This window comes from Polypterus senegalus, chromosome 8 (genome assembly GCF_016835505.1).
Source record: "Polypterus senegalus isolate Bchr_013 chromosome 8, ASM1683550v1, whole genome shotgun sequence".
Lineage (NCBI taxonomy): Eukaryota > Metazoa > Chordata > Cladistia > Polypteriformes > Polypteridae > Polypterus > Polypterus senegalus.
The window spans coordinates 59,593,357-59,616,369 of NC_053161.1; the positions used below are offsets into that span (position 1 = coordinate 59,593,357).

General features: G+C 40.4%; 1 protein-coding gene across 13 annotated transcripts in view; it reads right to left on the reverse strand.

The window, feature by feature from the left end:
* Positions 1 to 23,013, reverse strand: part of cadps2 (Ca++-dependent secretion activator 2) — a 795,011-nt gene that overhangs the window by 168,752 nt on the left and 603,246 nt on the right. For all 13 annotated transcript variants that reach the window (XM_039761141.1, XM_039761136.1, XM_039761130.1 and 10 more), the window contains exon 15: positions 2,172 to 2,235. In XM_039761141.1, the coding sequence (XP_039617075.1) occupies positions 2,172 to 2,235 (64 nt within the window). The remainder of the gene's footprint in view (positions 1 to 2,171; positions 2,236 to 23,013) is intronic.

The following is a 23,013-nucleotide window of genomic DNA, read 5'->3' on the forward strand; positions in this document are numbered from 1 at the left end:
TATATATATATATTGCATTTTTAATGTGGGTAGATCATTTTGACCTGGTCATTTTAAAAGTAGCTTGTAAGCCGAAAAAGTGTGGGCACCCCTGAACTAGATACATGTACTTATATGACAGCATGAACTGCTTGTAGATAAGGTTAGCCTTTAATTGGTGTCAACGTATTGCAGTAGTTTTATTAAAAATAAGTGTTGGTCGTTCTAAAACCGTTCACATGTGAGATGCCCGTGAACTGTGTAATCCCCGTTAGCCCGGGATTCCCGGGAATGACATGCAGGATTCCCAAATTCCTGGGAATGGATAATCCTATCTGGGAATGGATTCCCTACCCGTGACCCAGTGTTAGGATACAGCGGGTTGGAAAATGACTGACTGATGACCTTCATGATGCCTGAAAACACTGACCATAGGACTACCTTCTGGTTTCTATTTTATTGTATCAATGTTGACTCTTATGTTACATATGGTGTTTACAAAAAAATAAACACCTACTGCCCAAAGAACAAGTTTTAGAAATAATTTTCAAAATAATTGGCAAAGAGTTTTGCATAATGAAAAGATAATTAAATTAATAATCCTCCTATACCATGACAATTTCATAAAAGGGACTAATGCCCCTTCTCCACCAGGAGGGCCAACGATGACATTTATTCACTGCATAATGAGTGTTTTTCCTGATAAAATAGCTTGTCTTTTGTGCTACTGGCTAGATCTGTCCATACTTTATTCCATTGTTCAGCACATGCTGTACTCTAGTGTTGAATGAGGAATGTGACAATGCCTGTGCATTGTTGCTGTTCAATGAATAAAAATAATTGTATATTAAAATAGGAAGAACTTTCGAAAATCATGACTCTGGTTTAACAAGAAGCAGAGTGTGATTGTCCAAAGATACTGTATTTAAACATTGAGTGTTCAATTTGAGATTGAAATGAAAATGTATAAGTTGTTTGCTACTGCCTAGGAAAAAGCCATGGTCCAATTTCCAAATAATAAACTGGAAAAAATGAGTAAATAATTTATTTTTAAAGGCAGCATTTAAATTTTAATAAAGAACAACACCTTTCTTAAAAGGGATACCTATAATTTAGAAAAATTAAATTAACTGTTCAACCCTCATTTAGAAACACTTGAACATGGCTACAGTTTAGGTTAGATTTTATCCACAGAGAAATATGAATAATAAATTTAAATTACAGACAAGTACATTGTATCCACCTAGTGCATAATCCATTTCCATCATTTAGAGAACCGCTTGTTTTGCTGATAAACATTATGCTTAGGATGTCTCTAGGTATCCAGCAGTGAAGGTGTATTGACAGATTGCAAGTATAATGAGGACAATGATAATCAAACTGTGTGTGTAGACAAGGCACAAGCTTAGGTTCATTGGGAAATAAAAGAAAAGAAAGAGTGGCAAATAAGTGGTGGAAAACACTTGCAGCTCAATCCCCTGTAGCCAAAGCAAAACACTTAACAACAGAATTTACAATAGTTCTTCAGCTGCAAGAAGAATAGGTCAGTTCAAAGCATGCACATCAGCGTCTTTCATTCACATGAGCAGCTTTATTCCTTAAACCGTGCCTCAGTTGTCATTTTTTTTACTTGAAATGTCTTACAATGAACAAACATATGCTTCATCAGAAAAAAAGGAACACACAACATCCCTGACAGGATAATAAATGGTTTAGCCTATTTTATAAAAAATATTTCCAGAAAGATACAAAAATGAAACAGTCCTAATGATTCCTCATTTTCTCTGTTAAGAATGTATCTAACCTTTCTGCAGTTTTCACATGCTGTATTCACCTATTGGTTTACAAATACAAAAAAAGATTCCGGAGTTTACAACTTATTTAAACATTTCATTTTGAATGACAGAATTAATTTTATCCAATAGGCTAATTGTTCTCTTTAATAATTAAACTGCTGGCATAACTCCCAGCTAGATGCTTTAAAATAATACCAGCACGCTAGGCCATTCTGCATCCTAAGCTTACAATGACTTTCAAATGAGATAATAAGTACCTACATCAATGTTATAGTTAAAGCTGTCAATGCTTTAATCTGAGTATTTGTTGATTTGGGGGATGTTTCTTTTCTTTTTGACAAAAACATGTGGAAACACAAGGAACTACAACAGGATTGTAACAAAGCCAAGACATACCCTTTCAAGCAATGACAGTGTAGCTTTTAAAGCACCCTCTGGCCGTCCAAATGGGAAACAGTACCTGCGAATGAATGAATGCAAAATCTTGTTTTACTTCTTAGTCAACATATCCTAATTCTATAGAGATTTCATGTTATTTACTTGATAAATTCAAATCCAAAACATACCACTTATTATCTTCATGAAACCTGATACTCCTGTTTTTAAACCTGACCAGTAGCTCTATTTAACTTACTGCATTAATTTTTTCCCCGAATAGTGTTTGGAATATAAGCAACTATTTGGAACTTTTTTCCAGTTCCATCATTGCATCTCGTTAAAAAAAAAAAAAAAAAAATTAGAATTCATAGCCCATAACTAATGAAATATATATGTTATGCTTTTGAGATCAGTTTTTACTGCATTGCAAAAAGGAAGTGAATGTGAAAATGAAGATTTTGCACCCAATAACTGGAGTACTTTATAGGCTTCCTCAAAAAGTGTGACCTTCATTAAAACAGAAGGACTACTGATTGACAAAGGAAAACATTCCCTGTGAGTCTGATTTCTTGTATTGGTAGTTACAGGGAGTTGAGGGAGATAGGCTTGTGCTGTCACTCCATCATGTAGATTGAAGAGAGAAAAACACTGAGATACTGGTTTGAAGGGGCATTTGTTTAGATGGAACTTTCACAATGTGAAGTGAATTTTCATGAAAGAATGATTACAATTTTTTTACATTTTTTATTTTTTAAAACATTAAATGAAAAAATGTTATTTTGAAAATCTGTGTAATTAATAGCTTAGAAAAAATATTTGTGTGATAGAGGTGCCATAATAATACTTACTGTATAATAAACATCAAACTGTGAGAGTCTTGATTATTATTATTTAATTTGCTACGTGAGAGTTAAAAATTCTTTTCTATTGAATAAAAATAGGCCATATTGATAAAAAAAAAATCAGTAAGAGGATATGTGTGTATATAGTATTGTACATGTACAATATACATGTGTGTTTGGAGAGTGTCTTATTAGGACATGTGACTGTGGACACAGTGGAGGGAAAAATATTGCACTTCCATCACACTAACAATTCCAGACTACAGTAATCCCTCCCTATATTACGCTTCGACTTTCGCGGCTTCACTCTATCACGCATTTTATATGTAAGCATATCTAAATATATAACGCAGATTTTTCGCTGCTTCGTGGGTTCTGCGGACAATGGGTCTTTTTACTTCCTGTACATGCTTCCTCAGTTGGTTTGCCCAGTTGATTTAATACAAGGGACGCTATTGGCGGATGGCTGAGGAGCTAACCAATCAGAGCATGCAGTTAAGTTCCTGTGTGTTGACTGGCTCAGTGATGGAGGAGTGAATTCAATTCCGCGGCATTAACCAGGAAGTCTCGTCTTGCTCATTCACCATCAACGTGTTTCGCTGTGTAAAGAGTTAACTTTTTTGCTCTTTTGTGTTTATCTTTGTGCGTAGTCAAGCTCTTCGTTATGGCTCCAAAACGATCTGCTACTGCTTCAGGAGCCGTGCCCAAGCACCAACGGAAGATGCTAGTGATTGCCGAAAAGGTAAAAGTTTTGGATACGTTGAAGGAAGGGAAAAGCTACATCGCTGTAGGACGCCATTACGGCATCAATGAGTCCAAGATTCTTTTTATTTGAAAAGGAGGAAAAGAATATAAGATCTACGGTCGCAGTGTCCCTTTAACCAGGGCGCAAAACGAGTTGTAAGTGGATGTAATAAGGCAGTAGTCCAGATGGAATCTGCTTTAGGGATTTGGATTGAAGACTGCCGGAAGAAGAACAACGGCAGTGCTACACAGTCGCCTGAAGAGGCTCCTTTAGAAGGGCTGTAACGCTCTCCTTTGTTGTACAGTAAAACTAAACTCATTGTTATTGGACAAGTCATCATGTCATTGTTGGTGAGTAACCATAATTAATTTTCTACTTACAGTACTTAGTACATGCACGTACGTTTAGTGTCGCTGTACACACATTTACTGTATACTATTTTTCTTCCATTGTACGTATTTATTGCTGGTGGCCTGTCTATCGTAATGTCTATAACATATGTGATATCACAGACACTTGATATCTTTAAAATAATATTTAGGTTTTACTGCATACAAACAATGTGTTTACATACATAATTTTAATGAAACTTACCTAATATCTAAGAGAATACAAAGGGTTTATGCTGTATAACTGTCCGGGGAATATTTATAAACAGTGTGGGAGAGTTTATAAGGGCTTAAAATATATAAATTAGCCACACAAACATATGGTTTCTACTTTGCAGATTTTCACCTATCGCGGGGGGTTCTGGAACTCTGGAACCCCCGCGATTGAGGAGGGATTACTGTACTGTACTCCCTTTCTGGTACTCTAGCTAAAACACACCTAGACGCAGGAAGTTCAGTGTGATTCAACCGAAAGATGCCCAAAGTAGCACAGTTGTTGTGGCCTGAGGCTATATTATATGTACAAAAGGTATTATCCCCCACCCCAAGTCTTTGATTTTTGAAACCTTTGCCAAATTAAACAGGGCATCCCTTTCATGGTTGATATTGGCACTTGATATAGTGAGACCGTATCACTTGAAGTAGCTAATTCAAAATCTGTACCTTGAGAATTAATAATGGTCTTTGCTTAGGTGGGTTTTTCAAAGAGGTCCTTGCTGACCAGGTAACACCATTTCCGTCATAAATGTTTAAAAAAAAAAAGATTTAATTGTTGCAACTAAAATATCTTAAAATTTCTATTTATCATCTAGAGATAAATGGCTCAACCAGACATTAAAATAGTTGTTGAAGTAAGTGGTGCAAATAGACAAATGGGATTGGGATTAACTACTCCAGCTCGTACTATTCACATATATGAAGTCTCAGGAGCTGGAAAAAAGGATTGCATATCCACCCCACTAACATTTCTGCTCCTGTTCTCAGGTAAAAGAAAATCATGGCTGAGGAACCTTGAAGTGAAACCACCTCCCTTTCAGACTCCTCCAGCTATAAAACACCGTAACAGACAAACTTCAATGTTATTTGACCAGAAGATACTCAGGGAAGCACAGATATCATGACTTGTGGAAGGCATTGTCCTTCCATTTTTTTTACCACAAAGTCATTCACTTTTGCAACACTGAATCACAGTGGGTTTCATTTAGCTTTTTTGACACAGAACAACAAAAAAAAGAACTCTTTAATCTTAAAGTGAAAATGGTAGTGACTCACCTTGAAAACGTAATGAAGTAGGACTTTCGTTAAATAAATATACTTTGTAAAGAGCGAAAATATTTACATTTAAAAATACTTTAAAAAGTACAATTTACTACATAGCCTCCTATTCAAGTAGAGTAATGAAAATAAACGCTTTTTTTTTTTTTTAACTTTCCATTACTTGAAAATAAGGGACACTTGTCTGTCTTGTGGTTGGACCTCGGAAATGCCTATGGTTGCATAACCCCTAAGCTGATACAAACAGCACTTGCCATATACCATGTATCAAGCAAGATCAGAAACCTCATCCTAGATTCTTAAAATGGCTTCACCCTGAGAACTACCTCTGAATCAACATCAGAACTGCACTGGTCAGAGTAATGAGTCACTGGATGCATAATTTCATTGATTCTGCTTCCCTTGGCAATGAACATGCTGGTCAAAACAGCAGAAGTGAAGTATAGGGGGGCACCATAACTAAGACGTGTGTATAACAGCCTGCAATCAGAGCATTTATGGATGACCCAACAGTAACAACGTTGTCAGTAGTCTTACGGGGCCAGATGTGATTCTCAGATGAGAATACTCATCTGGGAACAATGCATTAAAATGTGTTAAGTGAATAGCAGTAAAACCCTGCGTTGCAAAATCTATACCTATAGACCTTCTACTGGAAACAACTGGCCCCAGTTTGTCCATTCTGTAGGTTTTAAACCACCGCCAGGGTTTCAGGGAGAAAGCAAAAGATATGATGCTGAGAGAAAATACAAATCTAAAATTGTTGTTATCCATTTAGGAGCTCGGGAGCACAAGGTAACTGAAGCTTAGTAATTAATTTGTCCATTGTAACGAGCACTTTGATAGTGGAGACAGACAGACACATGCGCTCAGACCACCGCAGCTACTGGGCTCCATTTAAGAAGTGCTTCTGTCTGCTATGATAGGTTTCTGTCATTTTGACTATTGCATCACCATATGACATAACAACAGCAAATAGAGTTTAAACAAGCAATGTGGTCTATAGGTATACATGTTAAAACACTGCAGCTATCTTGTCATGGCACGTTTGCATTTCCAATTAGACAGTAATGTTACATTTCTCTAGTTATTCATTTAGACGTGCAGTCAGAAGGTGGATGCTCTGCAGCCTCACCTGTGCAAATACTGGCATTGTTAGGCAGATTTGTTCATTCTGGTGTTTTGAGTACTGTACTGAAATCTGCATCTCCTGTGGCTCTTTGTTATTAGCTCACTTAATGGCAATCTTTTAGACAGAGTGTGGCCATTCATTTACTTCAAACGCATATTTTGCAGTTCATATTTTCATGAATATACTGTAGCATTATATGTTTAACAAGGTTTTTTAAGGAGACTTTTCAACTGTACATGGTTCATCATTATCAGAAGCTTGCTCTCTGTTGGACCAGGTTACCAAGCGCACCTTTGATCTTTGCACTTCAAGATTACCGTCTCTACATTGAGTGCTCCCTTCATGAAGTGTTGGATTGGTTTAGAAATGTGACACTCAATATGCCATCTATTTGTTCCCACCAAATGTTAAGCAAAATTCACGTCTGTAGATGTATATATATAACAGTATATCCGGCTTTAGTGAGACTACTTTGTCAGCGGCTGGATGCAAAGTAACCCTAAAAAGGTTTTAGAGGCTTTCTTGCAGATCCGTGTAGTCAGAACTGGGGACACCAGCCTACGCTCTAGGTGTCAAGTTTGCGGGAATGTGCGTGACCAAGATGATGGTGTAAGACGGAGACACAGACACAAAAGGGGTGGGTTTTTGCAAAAATAAAGTGAAATTTTATTTACAGGTGCACATAAAGTAAAACAAAAATAATGTCCTGTGGCAAATGTATATCAATACACAGTCCAATACCACAAAGGACACACAAAATAGTTATAAAACAAAGCCCAAAAATGATGACTATTTACAGTATTTACAGTGCTGACTGAAAGTCCCAAATGAAAAAGAAAAATGCACACAAATAAATGAAAACCCATATATACACAAAAATAAAGCTGCCTTCCTCCACAGTAACCCAAGTCAGGAAGCTTCTCCTCCAAACAGTATATAATACAGGGTTTATCAAAAAAAAGATATTCAAAATATAGAAAAAGAGAAAGTGTATATACAAAAATAAACAGTGCACCATTAACCCCAACCCAGTAAATAGCACCAACAAAGCTAATCCAGAGATATTTACATAAAAAGAAAAAATATTTACAAAAATCAATGCACATGCAGTAGTGCTTGGTAAATTCAAGACTGTATTCTATCAAGTACCTCTCTCTCAGCAAGATCTAGCCAGAAGACACCCACTAAAGGCTGGAAATTCCCTTTTGTATTCGGCACGCCGATCAATTAAGCCATCAAACATCATCCCTCCACGGGAACACGATAATGTGAATGCATCTACGAAGAGTGCCGTCTCTCGCCCCACACAATCTATACTAATAAAAGGCAAAGCCCTCACTGACTGACTGACTGACTGACTGACTCACTGACTCGTCACTAATTCTCCAACTTCCCGTGTAGGTAGAAGGCTGAAATTTGGCAGGCTCATCCCTTACAGCTTACTTACAAAAGTTGAGTGGGTTTCATTTCGAACTTCTACGCGTAATGGTCATAACTGGAACCTATTCTTTCGTCCATATACTGTAATAGACTGCAGCTTGATGGTCGTGGGTGGCGGAGTTGCATGTCGCGTCATCACGCCTCCCACGTAATTGAGTGCCTGCCTATATAAGGTAAATATTCGTGGGTGAAGGACTGTGCCTAGCATATTCATAAGTAAAAAATATCTGAATCACAAACTGATGTTAATTATATTTTGTCCATGAATACTTATTAAATAATTCCAAATAGCCTGTCCGCTTCCTTTCATAGCTTTTTGGATGGTTGTGCTGCTTCCAGGCATGTATTTTCGTATTAATTATTATTATTATTTTCGACATTTAACCAATCACATTTCAGCCATCATTTGTTGCCAGGCAGAGATGACTTTACAATCCGTTGTGCAGGCACTCTAACACAGAATAAATGTCGATTAACCTGTTGCTTCAACCAATCAGATTTTGAGTTGACGTCAGTACGGCCCTCTAGCAAGGCGTACGGCGACATAACTGTATTCAGACCCATTGATTGGATTGAAGCCGCAGGTTCGATTTTCAGCATTAGCTTCGATGATGATAGAAAGGGACTTTTTGGTGTAACTGAGGCGCACGGATAATCCGTATGACAGAGTGATTAAACAGTTTTTGAGGAAAGAGAGGAGGAAGGATTTTGTTTACAAATAATCCGAATTTTTGGTGAGTAAAATGTGGCGATTTTATCTGCGATGCAGCGGCTCTTTATACTGCATTTCTGCATATTAAGATGGTTTTTATAACTATAAAGTAGTTTTTGAGGTGCAGGTTGATTCAGACGGAGCACTACTGAAGGCCTAGGTGTGAGATGCACGGTCCGCCAATGGACCAGATGATACGTAAATTTAATGAACATTACAACCCGAAAATAAACAAAACTGTAGAGAGGCCCATGATTAAATGAATGGTAAAAACGTAAAAGTGAAGTGATGGTGATTTATTGAGACAGGCAGGCCAGAGCACAATAGCATGGGGCTCGATGTAGTGCGCGTTAAGTGGATCTAAAATGCGCGCTCAGATTCGAAAAAATATATCTTTTCAAGTTCTATTTGGATATAAGCAGGTTCTATTTAGTCAACAGAAATATCTTTGGTAGGAATGTAAGTTGAATTTAGTCTTTACATTTCTATGGTGAAGAAAAATTTATGCAATGATGACTAAATTTAAGTTACATTCCTACCAAAGATATTTCTGTCGACTAAATAAAAATTACTTATACAGTGGAACCTTGGTATACGTCCTTAATTTGTTCCAGACCCTTTGACTTATACCAAACAAATTTTTCCCATAAGAAACAATGGGAAAATGATTAATCCGTTCCCATGAAAAAAAAAATCCTATTGCTATTGGCATATTATACATTGATGGGGTTGTAAAAAATAATTTAAACACTGCTTAATACTAAAATACATAAATACAAAAGCAATTAGATGAAATAAATGAAAATTTTACCTCACTTTACGTTTTAATAACATCTTTGTTTTTCACAATCGTAGATACCGTCGTTCTCGGCAAACGGTATGCAACAGCCATGCCCCGGATACGGATGCCACCTTCATACTTTTCAACAATCAATTTAAATTTACATGAAAAAAACACAAAATCACGTTGTGACGATGCAGGTTTGCTGTATGCTCCCATCTGCTGCCGGGGAGCCCTTGAACCCTACACCGTCGGTAATGTGCCTCACTGCTAACCTCATTGGTAAAGCAAGGGGATGGTGAAAAAGTGCAAAGTGCTTTTATTAAAACAATTAACAAAACAAGGTGTTCAAATTAAAGTGCAGTCTCCAAAGTTCCAATAAATAAGCCATAAAATCAGAAGTGAAACATGGAGGTTAAAAACAATAGAAAAAAGTCTTCTTAAAAACAACGAAGTTAAAATACAGCAGGAAGCATTCTTTAAAAATAAAAATAAAAAAAAAACAAGAAGAAGCCGGGTGCCTTTTTACTTGGCGGCCCCCCCTGCTTCTTTCTTTTTACTCCCCTTCAAGCCAACTCGCGCTTCTGTTTATCAAGATAAGCAGCCCCAGGAACAATCATGAATGCGGACGGTCCCTCACAAGTGCACTTTGGTAAGAAACGCCCACATTGCGAATCGCCCTGACAACCTTCAGCCACATAACCACCACGCCCCCTCACCAAGCTGCGAGCACGGTGATTATTTATTTTAAACCTGGACTTTGACAGGAGCTGTGGACCCGCTATATCACACAAGTGAAAGTTCACAGAGAGTTATAGCGCGGTTTGTTCACTGAATGCTAGCAACTGGCGCACTAACGCTCGTGTGCAGTCGTGGCATTGTCTCGAGAGCATACGAGTCGTATTCCAAACATAGGTCGTATACCACTCAAAATTTTTCGTGTCCAAACAGGACATATACCAAGTTGGACTTATTCCAAAGCAGACGTATACCAAGGTACCACTGTATTTAAAATTTAAATAGAACTTGAACAGATACGATAGTTCATAATGCCCACGCCAAACCACGTGCACGTAAGAGCGGAAGTCATCCTTGATAGATTCTGGCACGCCCACCAACAGCTGCTCGCACCCCAAAGGGTGTAATATATATATCCATCCATCCATCCATCCATTCTCTTCCGCTTATCCGAGGTCGGTCGCGGGGCAGCAGCAAGCAGAGGCCCAGACTTCCCTCTCCCCGCCACTTCTTCCAGCTCTTCGGGAGAATCCCAAAGGCGTTCCCAGGCCAGCCGGGAGACATAGTCCCTCCAGCGTGTCCTGGGTCTTCCCGGGGCCTCCTCCCGGTTGGGCGTGCCGGAACACCTCACCAGGGAGGCGTCCAGGAGGCATCCTGATCAGATGCCCGAGCCACCTCATCTGACTCCTCTCAATGCGGAGGAGCAGCGGCTCTACTCTGAGCCCCTCCCGGATGACTGAGCTTCTCACCCTATCTTTAAGGGAAAGCCCAGACACCCTGCGGAGGAAACTCATTTCAGCCGCTTGTATTCGCGATCTCGTTCTTTGGTCACTACCCATAGCTCATGACCATAGGTGAGGGTAGGAGGTAGATCGACTGGTAAATTGAGAGCTTTGCCTTACGGCTCAGCTCCTTTTCACCACGACAGACCGATGCAGAGCCGCATCACTGCGGATGCCGCACCGATCCGCCTGTCGATCTCACGCCCATTCTTCCCTCACTCGTGAACAAGACCCGAGATACTTGAACTCCTCCACTTGGGGCAGGATCTCTCCCCAACCCTGAGAGGGCACTCCACCCTTTTCCGGCTGAGGACCATGCTCTCGGATTTGGAGGTGCTGATTCTCATCCCAGCCGCTTCACACTCAGCTGCGAACCGATCCAGAGAGCTGAAGATCACGGCCTGATGAAGCAAACAGGACAACATCATCTGCAAAAGCAGTGACCCAATCCTGAGTCCACCAAACGGACCCCTTCAACACCCTGGCTGCGCCTAGAAATTCTGTCCATAAAGTTATGAACAGAATGGTGACAAAGGGCAGCCCTGGCGAGTCCAACTCTCACTGGAAGCGGGCTCGACTTACTGCGGCAATGCGGACCAAGCTCTGACACGGTTGTACAGAGACCGAACAGCTCTTATCAGGGGTCCGGTACCCCATACTCCCGGAGCACCCCCACAGGATTCCCGAGGGACACGGTCGAATGCCTTTTCCAAGTCCACAAAACACATGTAGACCGGTCGGGCAAACTCCCATGCACCCTCAGGACTCTGCTAAGGGTGAAGAGCTGGTCCACTGTTCAGCGACCAGGGCCGAAAACCACACTGTTCCTCCTGAATCCGAGGTTCACTATCCGGCGGACCCTCCTCTCCAGAACCCCGAATAGACTTTTCCAGGGAGGCTGAGGAGTGTGATCCCTCTATAGTTGGAACACACCCTCCGGTCCCCTTTTAAAGAGGGGACCACCACCCGGTCTGCCAATCCAGAGGCACTGTCCCGATGTCCATGCGATGTTGCAGAGGCGTGTCAACCAAGACAGTCCTACAACATCCAGAGCCTTAAGGAACTCGGTATCTCATCCACCCCGGGGCCCTGCCACCAAGGAGTTTTGACCACCTCGGTGACTTCAGTCCCAGAGATGGGAGAGCCCACCTCAGAGTCCCCAGGCTCTGCTTCCTCGTGGAAGGCATGTTAGTGGGATTGAGGAGGTCTTGAAGTACTCCTCCCACCGACCCTAGCGTCAGTGAGGTCAGCAGCGCACCATCCCCACTATATACGGTGTTGACACTGCACTGCTTCCCCTCCTGAGGCGCGGACGGTGGACCAGAATCTCCTCGAAGCCGTCCGAAAGTCGTTCTCCATGGCCTCTCAAACTCCTCCCATGCCCGAGTTTTGCCTCAGCAACAACGAAGCCGCGTTCGCTTGGCCTGCGGTACCTATCAGCTGCCTCCAGAGACCCACAGGACAAAAAGTCCTATAGGACTCCTTCTTCAGCTTGACGGCATCCCTCACGCGGTGTCCACCAACGGGTTGGGGATTGCCGCCACGACAGGCACCGACCACCTTGCGGCCACAGCTCCGGTCAGCCGCCTCAACAATAGAGCACGGAACATGGCCCATTGGACTCAATGTCCCCACCTCCCTCGGGGCGTGGTTGAAGTTCTGCGGAGGTGGGAGTTGAAGCTACTTCTGACAGGGGACTCTGCCAGCCGTTCCCAGCAGACCCTCACAACACGTTTGGGCCTACCAGGTCTGACCGGCATCTTCCCCACCATCGAAGCCAACTCACCACCAGGTGGTGATCAGTTGACAGCTCCGCCCCTCTCTTCACCCGAGTGTCCAAGACATATGGCCGCAAGTCCGACGACCACGACCACAAAGTCGATCATCGACCTATATATATATATATACACTAATAAAAGGCAAAGCCCTCACTCAATCACTCACTCACTCACTCACTCACTGACTGACTCATCACTAATTCTCCAACCTCCCGTGTGGGTGGAAGGCTGAAATTTGGCAAGTTCATTCCTTACAGCTTCCTTACAAAAGTTGGGCAGGTTTTATATCGAAATTCTACGTAATGGTCATAACTGGAAGCAGTTTTTCTCCATTTACTGTAATGGAGATGAGCTTCAACGCCGTTGGGGCGGAGTTTCGTGTGAGCATCATCACGCCTCCGTAATCACGCAGTACATAGAAAACCAGGAAGACCTCAAAAGCGCTGAAGAAAACATGCATTATATAATTGAGAAGGCAGCGAAACAATAAGAAGCGAGCGAGTGACATATACAACCATATTCATGAGTTCTGCTACTTCGGAAACAAAGCGCGATGTAAACCTACACTTTAAATTAAGTTCATAGACAGGCTGCCGCTGGCGTTTGTAATTTAGTGCCTGCCCATATAAGGCCGTCCGTCAGCGGCAATCAATAGCAAACTGCCACTAAATATTCACGGGTGAAGGACTGTGCTTATGGAGAGGAAGATGAGATGGTCAGGGTGGTGTTTGACACAAACTCAGCAAAACTGCGAGAGAAAGTTTTAAGTGCCAGGACTAAGGTAACATTAAATACAGCCATGGACATAGCGAGATGGCACCAGCACAGCTGGGAACCTTCGATGCATGTACACCGAGTGGCTCACGTGAACTGGCGCAGTGCACAGATAAAAGCAACAGTTCCAAAGAGCTGAACAAAACCGAATTACACAATTGAAAAGGCAGCAAAAATATGAAGCGTCTGATACATACAAGCATATTCATAAATCCAGCTACTGCGGAAACAAAGCACCGCGTTGGAAAAAGTCAATGTCCGCTAAAGGAAGACAGTGTAAAAAACCCGTGCATGCAGTGTGTCAGGTCTCAGATAAAGAAGAAGACGAGCTGTTTATTGATGCAGTAAGAAGCGAATCGATGAATGAAACCTGTCATCTTTACAGCGATTGACAAACACGGAATGTAACTTGAACACAACACATCCTACAAATACGAACCTGATTGAAAGAAATAATGATAATCAAATCCTTGATGACAGCAACACTCAGTAACACTCACAAAACAAATACTGTATATTGACAGTCATGTTACGTTATTTTAAAATGTTCCCTTTTCTTTTCTAGCTTTTTAACACACTACTTCTCGCTGCGATACGGGTATATATATATATGTATATATATATATCCCGATCTACATACTCGAATAATGGATACTTTATTAGCCATCAATGATTGTTTTGGTAAAGCCATACTCAGTGTATTCATTAGATGAGCGGTAAAAAGTAAGAGCGAGGGAGGATGACTTATTGAGGCATGCAGGCTGTAGTCTTGCGTCAACTCTATCTGAATTGCGCGATCACATTTGAAAAAATATATCTTTTCAAGTTCTATTTAGTCCATATGTGTCAAACTCAAGGGCGGGGCCACATCCGCCCGGCGTAATTATATCCGCCCCGAGATCATTTTATATACTGTATTATTGTTATTAATGGCCGGGTATATGAAGCGCTGGTAACACAATAAACTACAGATCCCATAATGCAGCGCTTCAGCTGCCTTGCCGAACACTTACCGCGTTAATCAAGTCTAGCTTATGATGCTGCAAGTTATTGCGAAGCTAGCTCACACGATGCTGAAGAGAAAAGTTGATTCTGAAAATAGAGCCTTTAAAAACCGATGGGAGGCTGAGTATATGTTTACTGAACCCGTGTGTCTCATTTGTGGAGCTAATGTGGCTGTAATTACAGAATTTAATCTAAGACGGCACTATGAGACAAAACATCAGGGTAACCTGAATGCAATGCAGAAGATACAGAAAGCAGAATAATTAAATAAGAATCTGACACTTCAGCGGACGTTTTACCGTGCACAATCACAAAGTGATTTCAAGTGAAGCTGCTTTTATGGGAGACACAAATGCACCTTGCCCCACTTTCCCTGTTGCCAAGTAATGTTAAACCAAGTCGTCACTACGGTGTTCCCAAATCGCACTTTGCTGATAAACTGAGCGCACTGACTGTTTGCACGGCGCTTTGGTGACTTTGAAGAACAAAAAGTCCGTCTACATGCGGCTCGAACCTTGTGCATGTTTGGTAGCACATATCTGTGTGAGAAGCTCTTCTCAGTGATAAAGACTAACAAAACAGCACACAGGAGTCGCCTCACTGATGAGCACCTGCAATCCATCCTGAGAATCTCCACAACACAGAACCTCACACCAAACAGAAACAAACCTGTGCCAAAAAGATGCCAGGCGTCCAGCTCTAAAATGACATATGAGCAAAGACAACTGAATGATTTGATTTGTTATTGCTGAAAGGAACACATTTTATTTATATTTCCAGGTTTTGTTATGCAGCATGTTCATATTTGAATTTGTATAATTTTGACAGGATATATTTTTAGGGAGAGCAAAATCTTTTGGGATATTTAAAATCTAAGTTTATTTTTTATATAAAATTACATAAGAGTAAAGAAATTTGAATGTTTGTTCTTTTAACGTTTACTTTATTTCTAACTTGTATAATTTAGACAGGATATATTTTTATGGAGAGCAAAATATTATAAGTTGTTTAAGGTTTGAGTTGATTTATTCACGAATAATATTCCTGTCTGTTTTTACCATTCCTACCAAAGATATTTCTGTCGACTAAATAAAAATTCCTTCTATTTAAAATTTAAATAGAACTTGAACAAATACGATAGTTCATAATATCCACGCAGACTTGCACGTAAGAGCGGGAGTTTTAACAAGCAGCGTATTGCACTGATACGAAATAGCTGTGTGTGTATATATGTAGATATGTATGTATATATATGTTTATATATGTGTGTGTGTATGTATATATATATATATATATGTCACTCGCTCGCTTCTTATTGTTTCGCTGCCTTCTCAATTATATAATGCATGTTTTCTTCAGCGCTTTTTGGAGGTCTGCCTGGTTTTCTATGTACTGCGTGATTACGTGGGAGTGATGATGTCACACGAAACTCCGCCCCACGGCATTCAAGCTCATCTCCATTACAGTAAATGGAGAAAAACAGCTTCCAGTTATGACCATTACGCGTAGAATTTCGATATAAAACCTGCCCAACTTTTGTAAGGAAGTTGTAAGGAATGAACCTGCCAAATTTCAGCCTTCCACCCACAAGGGAAGTTGGAGAATTAGTGATGAGTCAGTGAGTGAGTGAGTGAGTGAGTGAGGGCTTTGCCTTTTATTAGTATAGATTTGTGTGTATGTATGTATGTGTGTATGTGTATATATGTAGATATATATATATGTATTTATATATGTGTATATGTATAGATATGTATATATATATGTTTATGTGTGTGTGTGTAAATATATATATATATATATATGACAACAACACTCATCACTCACAACAGTGACAAAACAATTACATTCACAATCATGTTACGTTATTTTCAGAATGTTTCCTTTTCTTTTTCATTGCTTCTTTAACACACTACTTCTCCGCTGCGAAGCGTGGGTATTTTGCTAGTATACTAATAAAAGGCAAAGCCCTCACTGATTCACTCACTCACTCACTCATCACTAATTCTCCAACTTCCCGTGTAGGTAGAAGGCTGAAATTTGGCAGGCTCATTCCTTACAGCTTACTTACAAAAGTTGGGCAGGTTTCATTTCGAAATTCTACGCGTAATGGTCATAACTAGAAGCTATTTTTCTCCATTTACTGTAATGGAGTTGAGCTCGAAGTCGTAGGGGGCGTAGTTTCGTGTGACATCATCACGCCTCCCGTAATCACGCAGATACGTAGAAAACCAGGAAGAGCTCCAAAAACCGCTGAAGAAAACATACATTATATAATTAAGAAGGCAGTGAAACAATTAGAAGAGAGTGAGTGACATATAAAACCATATTCAGCGGCTCACGTGAACTGACACAGTGCGCAGACAAAAAGCAACAGTTCCAAAGAGTGCTGAACAAAAACTGAATTACACTGCTACGCTCAAATAGACAAACCACACGCCGTGGCTCAATAGTAGAGGCTTCGCCTCTAGCGCCGGCGTCCGAGGTTCAATTCCCGAGAGGGGATGCACTGAGTATGTGGGCGCGCTTCCCGATACATTTTAGCCTCGCATCCCCTTGGTTAGAGACGTATGAAAAAATATGCGGTTAACGCAGAAAGACAGATCACCAATTGAAGCTTTATGAATAATGGATACTTTATTCGCGATCAATGATTGTTTTGGTAAAGCCATACTCAGTGTATTCATTAGATGAGCGGTAAAAAAGTAAGAGCGAGTGGAGGATGACTTATTGAGGCACGCAGGCAAAACCACAATAGCACTCGGGCTCGATGTACTGTAGTGCGCGTCAACTCGATCTGAATTGCGCGATCACATTTGAAAAAATATATCTTTTTAAGTTCTATTTAGTCCATATGTGTCAAACTCAAGGCCCACGAGCCACATCCGGCCCGGCGTGTAATTATATCCAGCCCGCGAGATCATTTTATATATTATTGTTATTAATGGCCCGGGGATATGAAGCGCTGGTAATACAATAAACTACAGATCCCATAATGCAGCGCTTCAGCTGCCTTGCCGAACACTTACCGCGTTAATCAAGTCTAGCTTATGATGCTGCAAGTTATTGCGAAGCTAGCCCACACGATGCCAAAGAGAAAAGTTGATTCTGAAAATAGAGCCTTTAAAAACCGATGGGAGGCTGAGTATATGTTTACTGACATTGCCGGTAAACCCGTGTGTCTCATTTGTGGAGCTAATGTGGCTGTAATTACAGAATTTAATCTAAGACGGCACTATGAGACAAAACATCAAGATAACCTGAAAGACCTGAATGCAATGCATAAGATACAGAAAGCAGAAGAGTTAAAGAAGAATCTGACACTTCAGCAGACGTTTTTACCCGTGCAAAATCACAAAGTGATTTCAAGTGAAGCTACTTTTATGGGAGACACAAATGTTGCCAAGTAATGTTGAACCAAGTCGGCACAACGGTGTTCCCAAATACACACTTTGCTGATCAACTGAGTGCACTGTGCAATGAGTTCGCACGGAGCTTTGGTGACTTTGAAGAACAAAAAAATAATTTTGAGTTGTTTCGCAACCCATTTGCTGTCGATGTGGAAACTGCACCTGTGCAGATTCAGATGGAGGTGATTGAGCTGCAGTGTAATGGCACACTGAAGGCAAAGTACGATACTGCACGGCCCGCAGTTTATTCACTCCATTCCCACAGAAATGCTCCAGCTCCGTCTACATGCGGCTCGAACCTTGTGCATGTTTGGTAGCACATATCTGTGTGAGAAGCTCTTCTCAGTGATGAAGACTAACAAAACAGCACACAGGAGTCGCCTCACTGATGAGCACCTGCAGTCCATCCTGAAAATCTCCACAACACAGAACCTCACACCAAACATAAACAAACTTCATGCCAAAAAAAGATATCAGGCGTCCAGCTCTGATAAAATGACATATGAGCAAAGACAACTGAATGATTTGATTTGTTATTGCTGAAAAGAACACATTTTATTTATATTTCCAGGTTTTGTTATGCAGCATGTTCATATTTGAATTTGTATAATTTTGACAGGATATATTTTTATGGAGAGCAAAATCTTTTGGGATATTTAAAATTTAAGTTTATTTTTTATATAAAATTACATAAAAGTAAAGAAATTTGAATGTTTGTTCTTTTAACGTTTACTTTATTTCTAACTTGTATAATTTAGACAGGATATATTTTTATGGAGAGCAAAATATTATAGTTATATAGTTATTTAAGGTTTGAGTTGATTTATTCCGGAATAATATTCTGTCAACTAAATAAAAATTCCTTCTATTTAAAATTTAAATAGAACTTTAACATATACGATAGTTGTGTGTGTGTATGTATATGTATACAGTATATATGTGTCTATGTATATATATATATATATATATATGTTTATATGTGTGTGTGTATATATATATATATATATATATATATATATATATATATATATTGTCAGGGATGCCAGGGGCTCTGACCGCCGGACGACATGAAGGACCGGATGTGGGTCTGCACCCACCCTGGATCACGTGGGGGTTGCCTTCCGAGTTGCTTTGGGGGCCCATGGTCACCGCCAGGAGGCGCCCCAATGCCTTGGGGACCTGTTACTCCAGCACTTCTGCCACACCAGGAAGTGCTGGGGGGGAAGATTTATGACGGCGCCCGGAGAGCAGCCGGGAGGACAGCCGGCACTTCCGCCACGCTGGGGCGTGGCCAGAGGAGGAATGCCGGGAACACCTGGTGCTCATCCGGGAACCATATAAAAGGGGCCGTCTCCATTCATTCGATATATATATATGACAGCAACACTCATAACAGTGACAAAACAATTACATTGACAATCATGTTACGTTATTTTCAAAATGTTTCCTTTTCTTTTTCATTACTTCTTTAACACACTACTTCGCTGCGAAGCGTGGGTAATTTGCTAGTTTACTATAAAAATGTGAGCAGCCGGCGCACGCATACCTGTGCTGTCCTTTGAGACGTGACTGCGCTTCTCTCCTAAAACTGAAAAAATAAACACTTTATTTTTCTTCTCTTCCCCAAGCTACTGCCGATACCTTTTCCCAATACTAAGGGACTACGTACTTTCTCTCACTCATCTAGCGTTATGAGGTCACGGGAGGCACGCACACGAGTGAAAGACAGACAACGCCATCCTGGCTGGTCAGTGGCAAAGCCGCTTTTCTACTCTACACAAGACCCGCCGCAATGCTCCCAGAATGCCCTCATATCATCAGCAAAGCTGCCCCTATGCACTTCGTAAATGGACAAAAAGGCAAGCTTTTATTCCTTACAGTTTTTGTCCTTTTATTTCCCCAAACAAATGCCTCATAACCCTGCAGAGAACATTTTTTTTTATAGCTGGTAATGCTAGTGAGGCACATTACTACACGTGTACTGTATTTGGAAAAGAGTAAGGTGACAGGCATGCTTTGCTTCTCAATAAAAGATTCCAGATTCCATCAGTCACATAAAAAAACAGTCAGGAGCCTGGGAATGTTTTTGACGGAACCCTGAAAGACAAAGCAGCTCTCCAGGAAATCAGCATGGAGTTAGAGGTATGAATGACAGCTGTGGACAAATCAGGATTGCCAAAAAAATGCAAGGCCTACGTCTACCACCAATTCTGTAGCCCTTGCAGGTCTATACAGTCCCAGAAACAATGGTCTAAGGCCTTAAAAGGAAGATACGCCACTTTCCCAGTAGGTGGCTAGGCCAACCACAAAGCCTGAGCAGCACTGCTTGATGTTCACAGCAAAAAGCTTCTGCTTCCTATCAGCAATCTAACTAAGAAATGTTAGGTAACTTGTACAAGAAAGGTGCTACAATACACAGCTTCCTCAGACATGAAAGTTGCCTTGGCAGCCATAGAGGTTATGACTGATAGGAAATCTAGGAGGAAAGATAGAGCTGACCAGGCAGAGTCACAACTGTGTTAACAGTATAATTGTGGGATTAGTGATGTTTGGATGGACATGACTAGTACAGTGCCAAGAATAAAAGGCACAATGCAAAGAAGATACCACATAGTTCATAAGGAGGCATGTGAAGGTGTGGAAGAAGTGTAATACAGTAGGATGGTGGGAATATAACAGCAGGGTCCATGGACAAAATTCAGGCAAAGAATGTACTGGAGGATCTCTTAGAAATTTCCTGATTGTATTATGTTTCTGATCCAGTCGGTCTATGAAGTCTTTCCAAGTCCATCCAACCTCTTCTGCTGGGGTAAGAGCGATACACCAGCATGCAATTTCTACCTAAAAAGAGGAACCCTAGAGCACAAAGCACTAATGGTGGTGGTATGACCAGATACTAGAAATCATAGGAGAAGCAACCAAAGTAGACTGCACCATCCAGAACATCTATAAAAGCAGGACAGAAACCACATACAGTATGTGTCTAGTGGGCTTCTCATCACTGTAAAAGACTCTCAGTTGAAGGTTGACCTGGGAAGGCAATTCAAGATTCCAGATTCTATTGCATCTATCACACTTAGCCCAGGTATGGTCCTGATGACTGGAACAGCCAGACATATATCATTGTTGGAACTGACAATTCCCTGGGTAGGCCAGATGGAGGAGAAACATGAGAGGAAGAAGGTCAGATACGAAGAACTGTTAGGTGAGTGCCTTGAGGTAGAGGTGGCATGCACAACATTTTTCAAAAGAATTTGGCTATAGACGCTTTGCACAGCAGCCACTTTACAAAACCCTTAGCTCCTTGACATCACAAGCCAGAATTGCAGGAAAGCCAATAGTAATATCATGGAGGTTGTGGAGAGAACCTCATAATAGCTGTAGATCATGAGGAGGGAGCTGTGGACAAAATGTGTTGTTTGGGTCTGATCAAGCCTAGTTGTATCGTCTGGGTGAGAATGTATGATTATTGAAATACCCAAACACCCTATTGACCCCACATACAGCTACTATATGTGACCAAATGAATTGTAAGTTGCGTAAAATAAGCGTGATGTGTAAAACAGCTACCCTGAACTAAAGAGGTCATCCATAGCGATTTACTATTTAAAAAAAAAAAGTGTCACATTAAAAATAATGCTAGGTTTCAGTTCTTTAAAATAAAAATACTACAGACAATAAAATTTCACTGTAGAATTTGTTTTTCGATATATTTAGAGAGCTAGTGAATACTTTTATAAAGTAATGAATGCTGTATCTATACCACAGCATATGAAGTATTAAATATTACATTTCAAGTGAATAATGGCTATACTGTACATATCCATTCAGAAAAACTGGCTTATATATAGATGGCAAAACAAAACATGTAATAGACAAAGAAAAGTTAGATGAACTAGAAAGATAACATGGTTAGCAAGTGGCCTCCTTGGTGACATGCAGTACTCCCAACTCTGTTGGCTTCTTATTACTCTATGTGATGCAGTAAAATACATACACATTCGAGACAGATTGGATTGTCTAGCACTCTCATACATTTAAACTTAAAGAGTTGAGGCTGGGGGTTGGCTTGATGGTAAAAATACATGCAATACTATGGTGAGCAAAGGTGCCCCCTTGCAAGTCAGATAGTGATGTGCCACTATGCTCCAGTTCAGAAAGCAAAAACAGGGAACCGTAATTATAGAATATTGGCCCACTTCATGCCTTTGGTACGACACAAGCAAGGAGCAACGGCATACCTTTGTTACTTTAAATGCTTGCACAGCTCACTGAAGGAGTCTACCATGGACTGAACATAGAGGAGGTGGACATTGTACATTCTCCACATTATTATTTTTTTCACCTGTTGTTTTCTGTACAGTGCTTAAAACATTGAGTTCATTCCATGGGACATGTAAACATGTAGCCTGTCAATGTCAATGCCGCATGTAATAAGTTAACGGAGTCCATGACTCAGGGTAAATTGCTTTTGATCTAAACCCTCCAAAACTTTATAACAGTAAAAGATTACATTTCAAAGGGTTACATTCTAATCTGACTGAAGCTACCAATTTTACAGGCTCTGCTATAGGGTTAAATCATATCTATACCCCAAATTTCCAATATTCCTACTAACTACAGTACCTGTTTGAATTTAAGAGAATACAGTTTCTTTTAAGACTGTGCTTCATAATGACCATTAACAAAAGCCAATTCACTAGGAAAAGCAAGAATTGATCCATGGCAGGAATGTTTTACTCATGTGCAAATGAATGTTGCATGTTCAAGAATAAGAAGCTCCAGTAAGTAAATAATATTACCCCAGGGGAAAGAAACAAACAATGTATACAAAAAAGTAGTTAGTAGCACAGTATTTCGGAGCCATGACCCATTGTCTTAGGAAATGTATTAATTACACGATACACATATATGTATTTGTACAAAAACAGAAACACAAAGATGTGTGTCTATATTCCTACAGATACAGCATATATACAGAAGTAAATTTATACATATATATGTTGTACATGCAGTATATGCACTGTATGTGGGTATAATACAATTTTGATCCTTAAAAC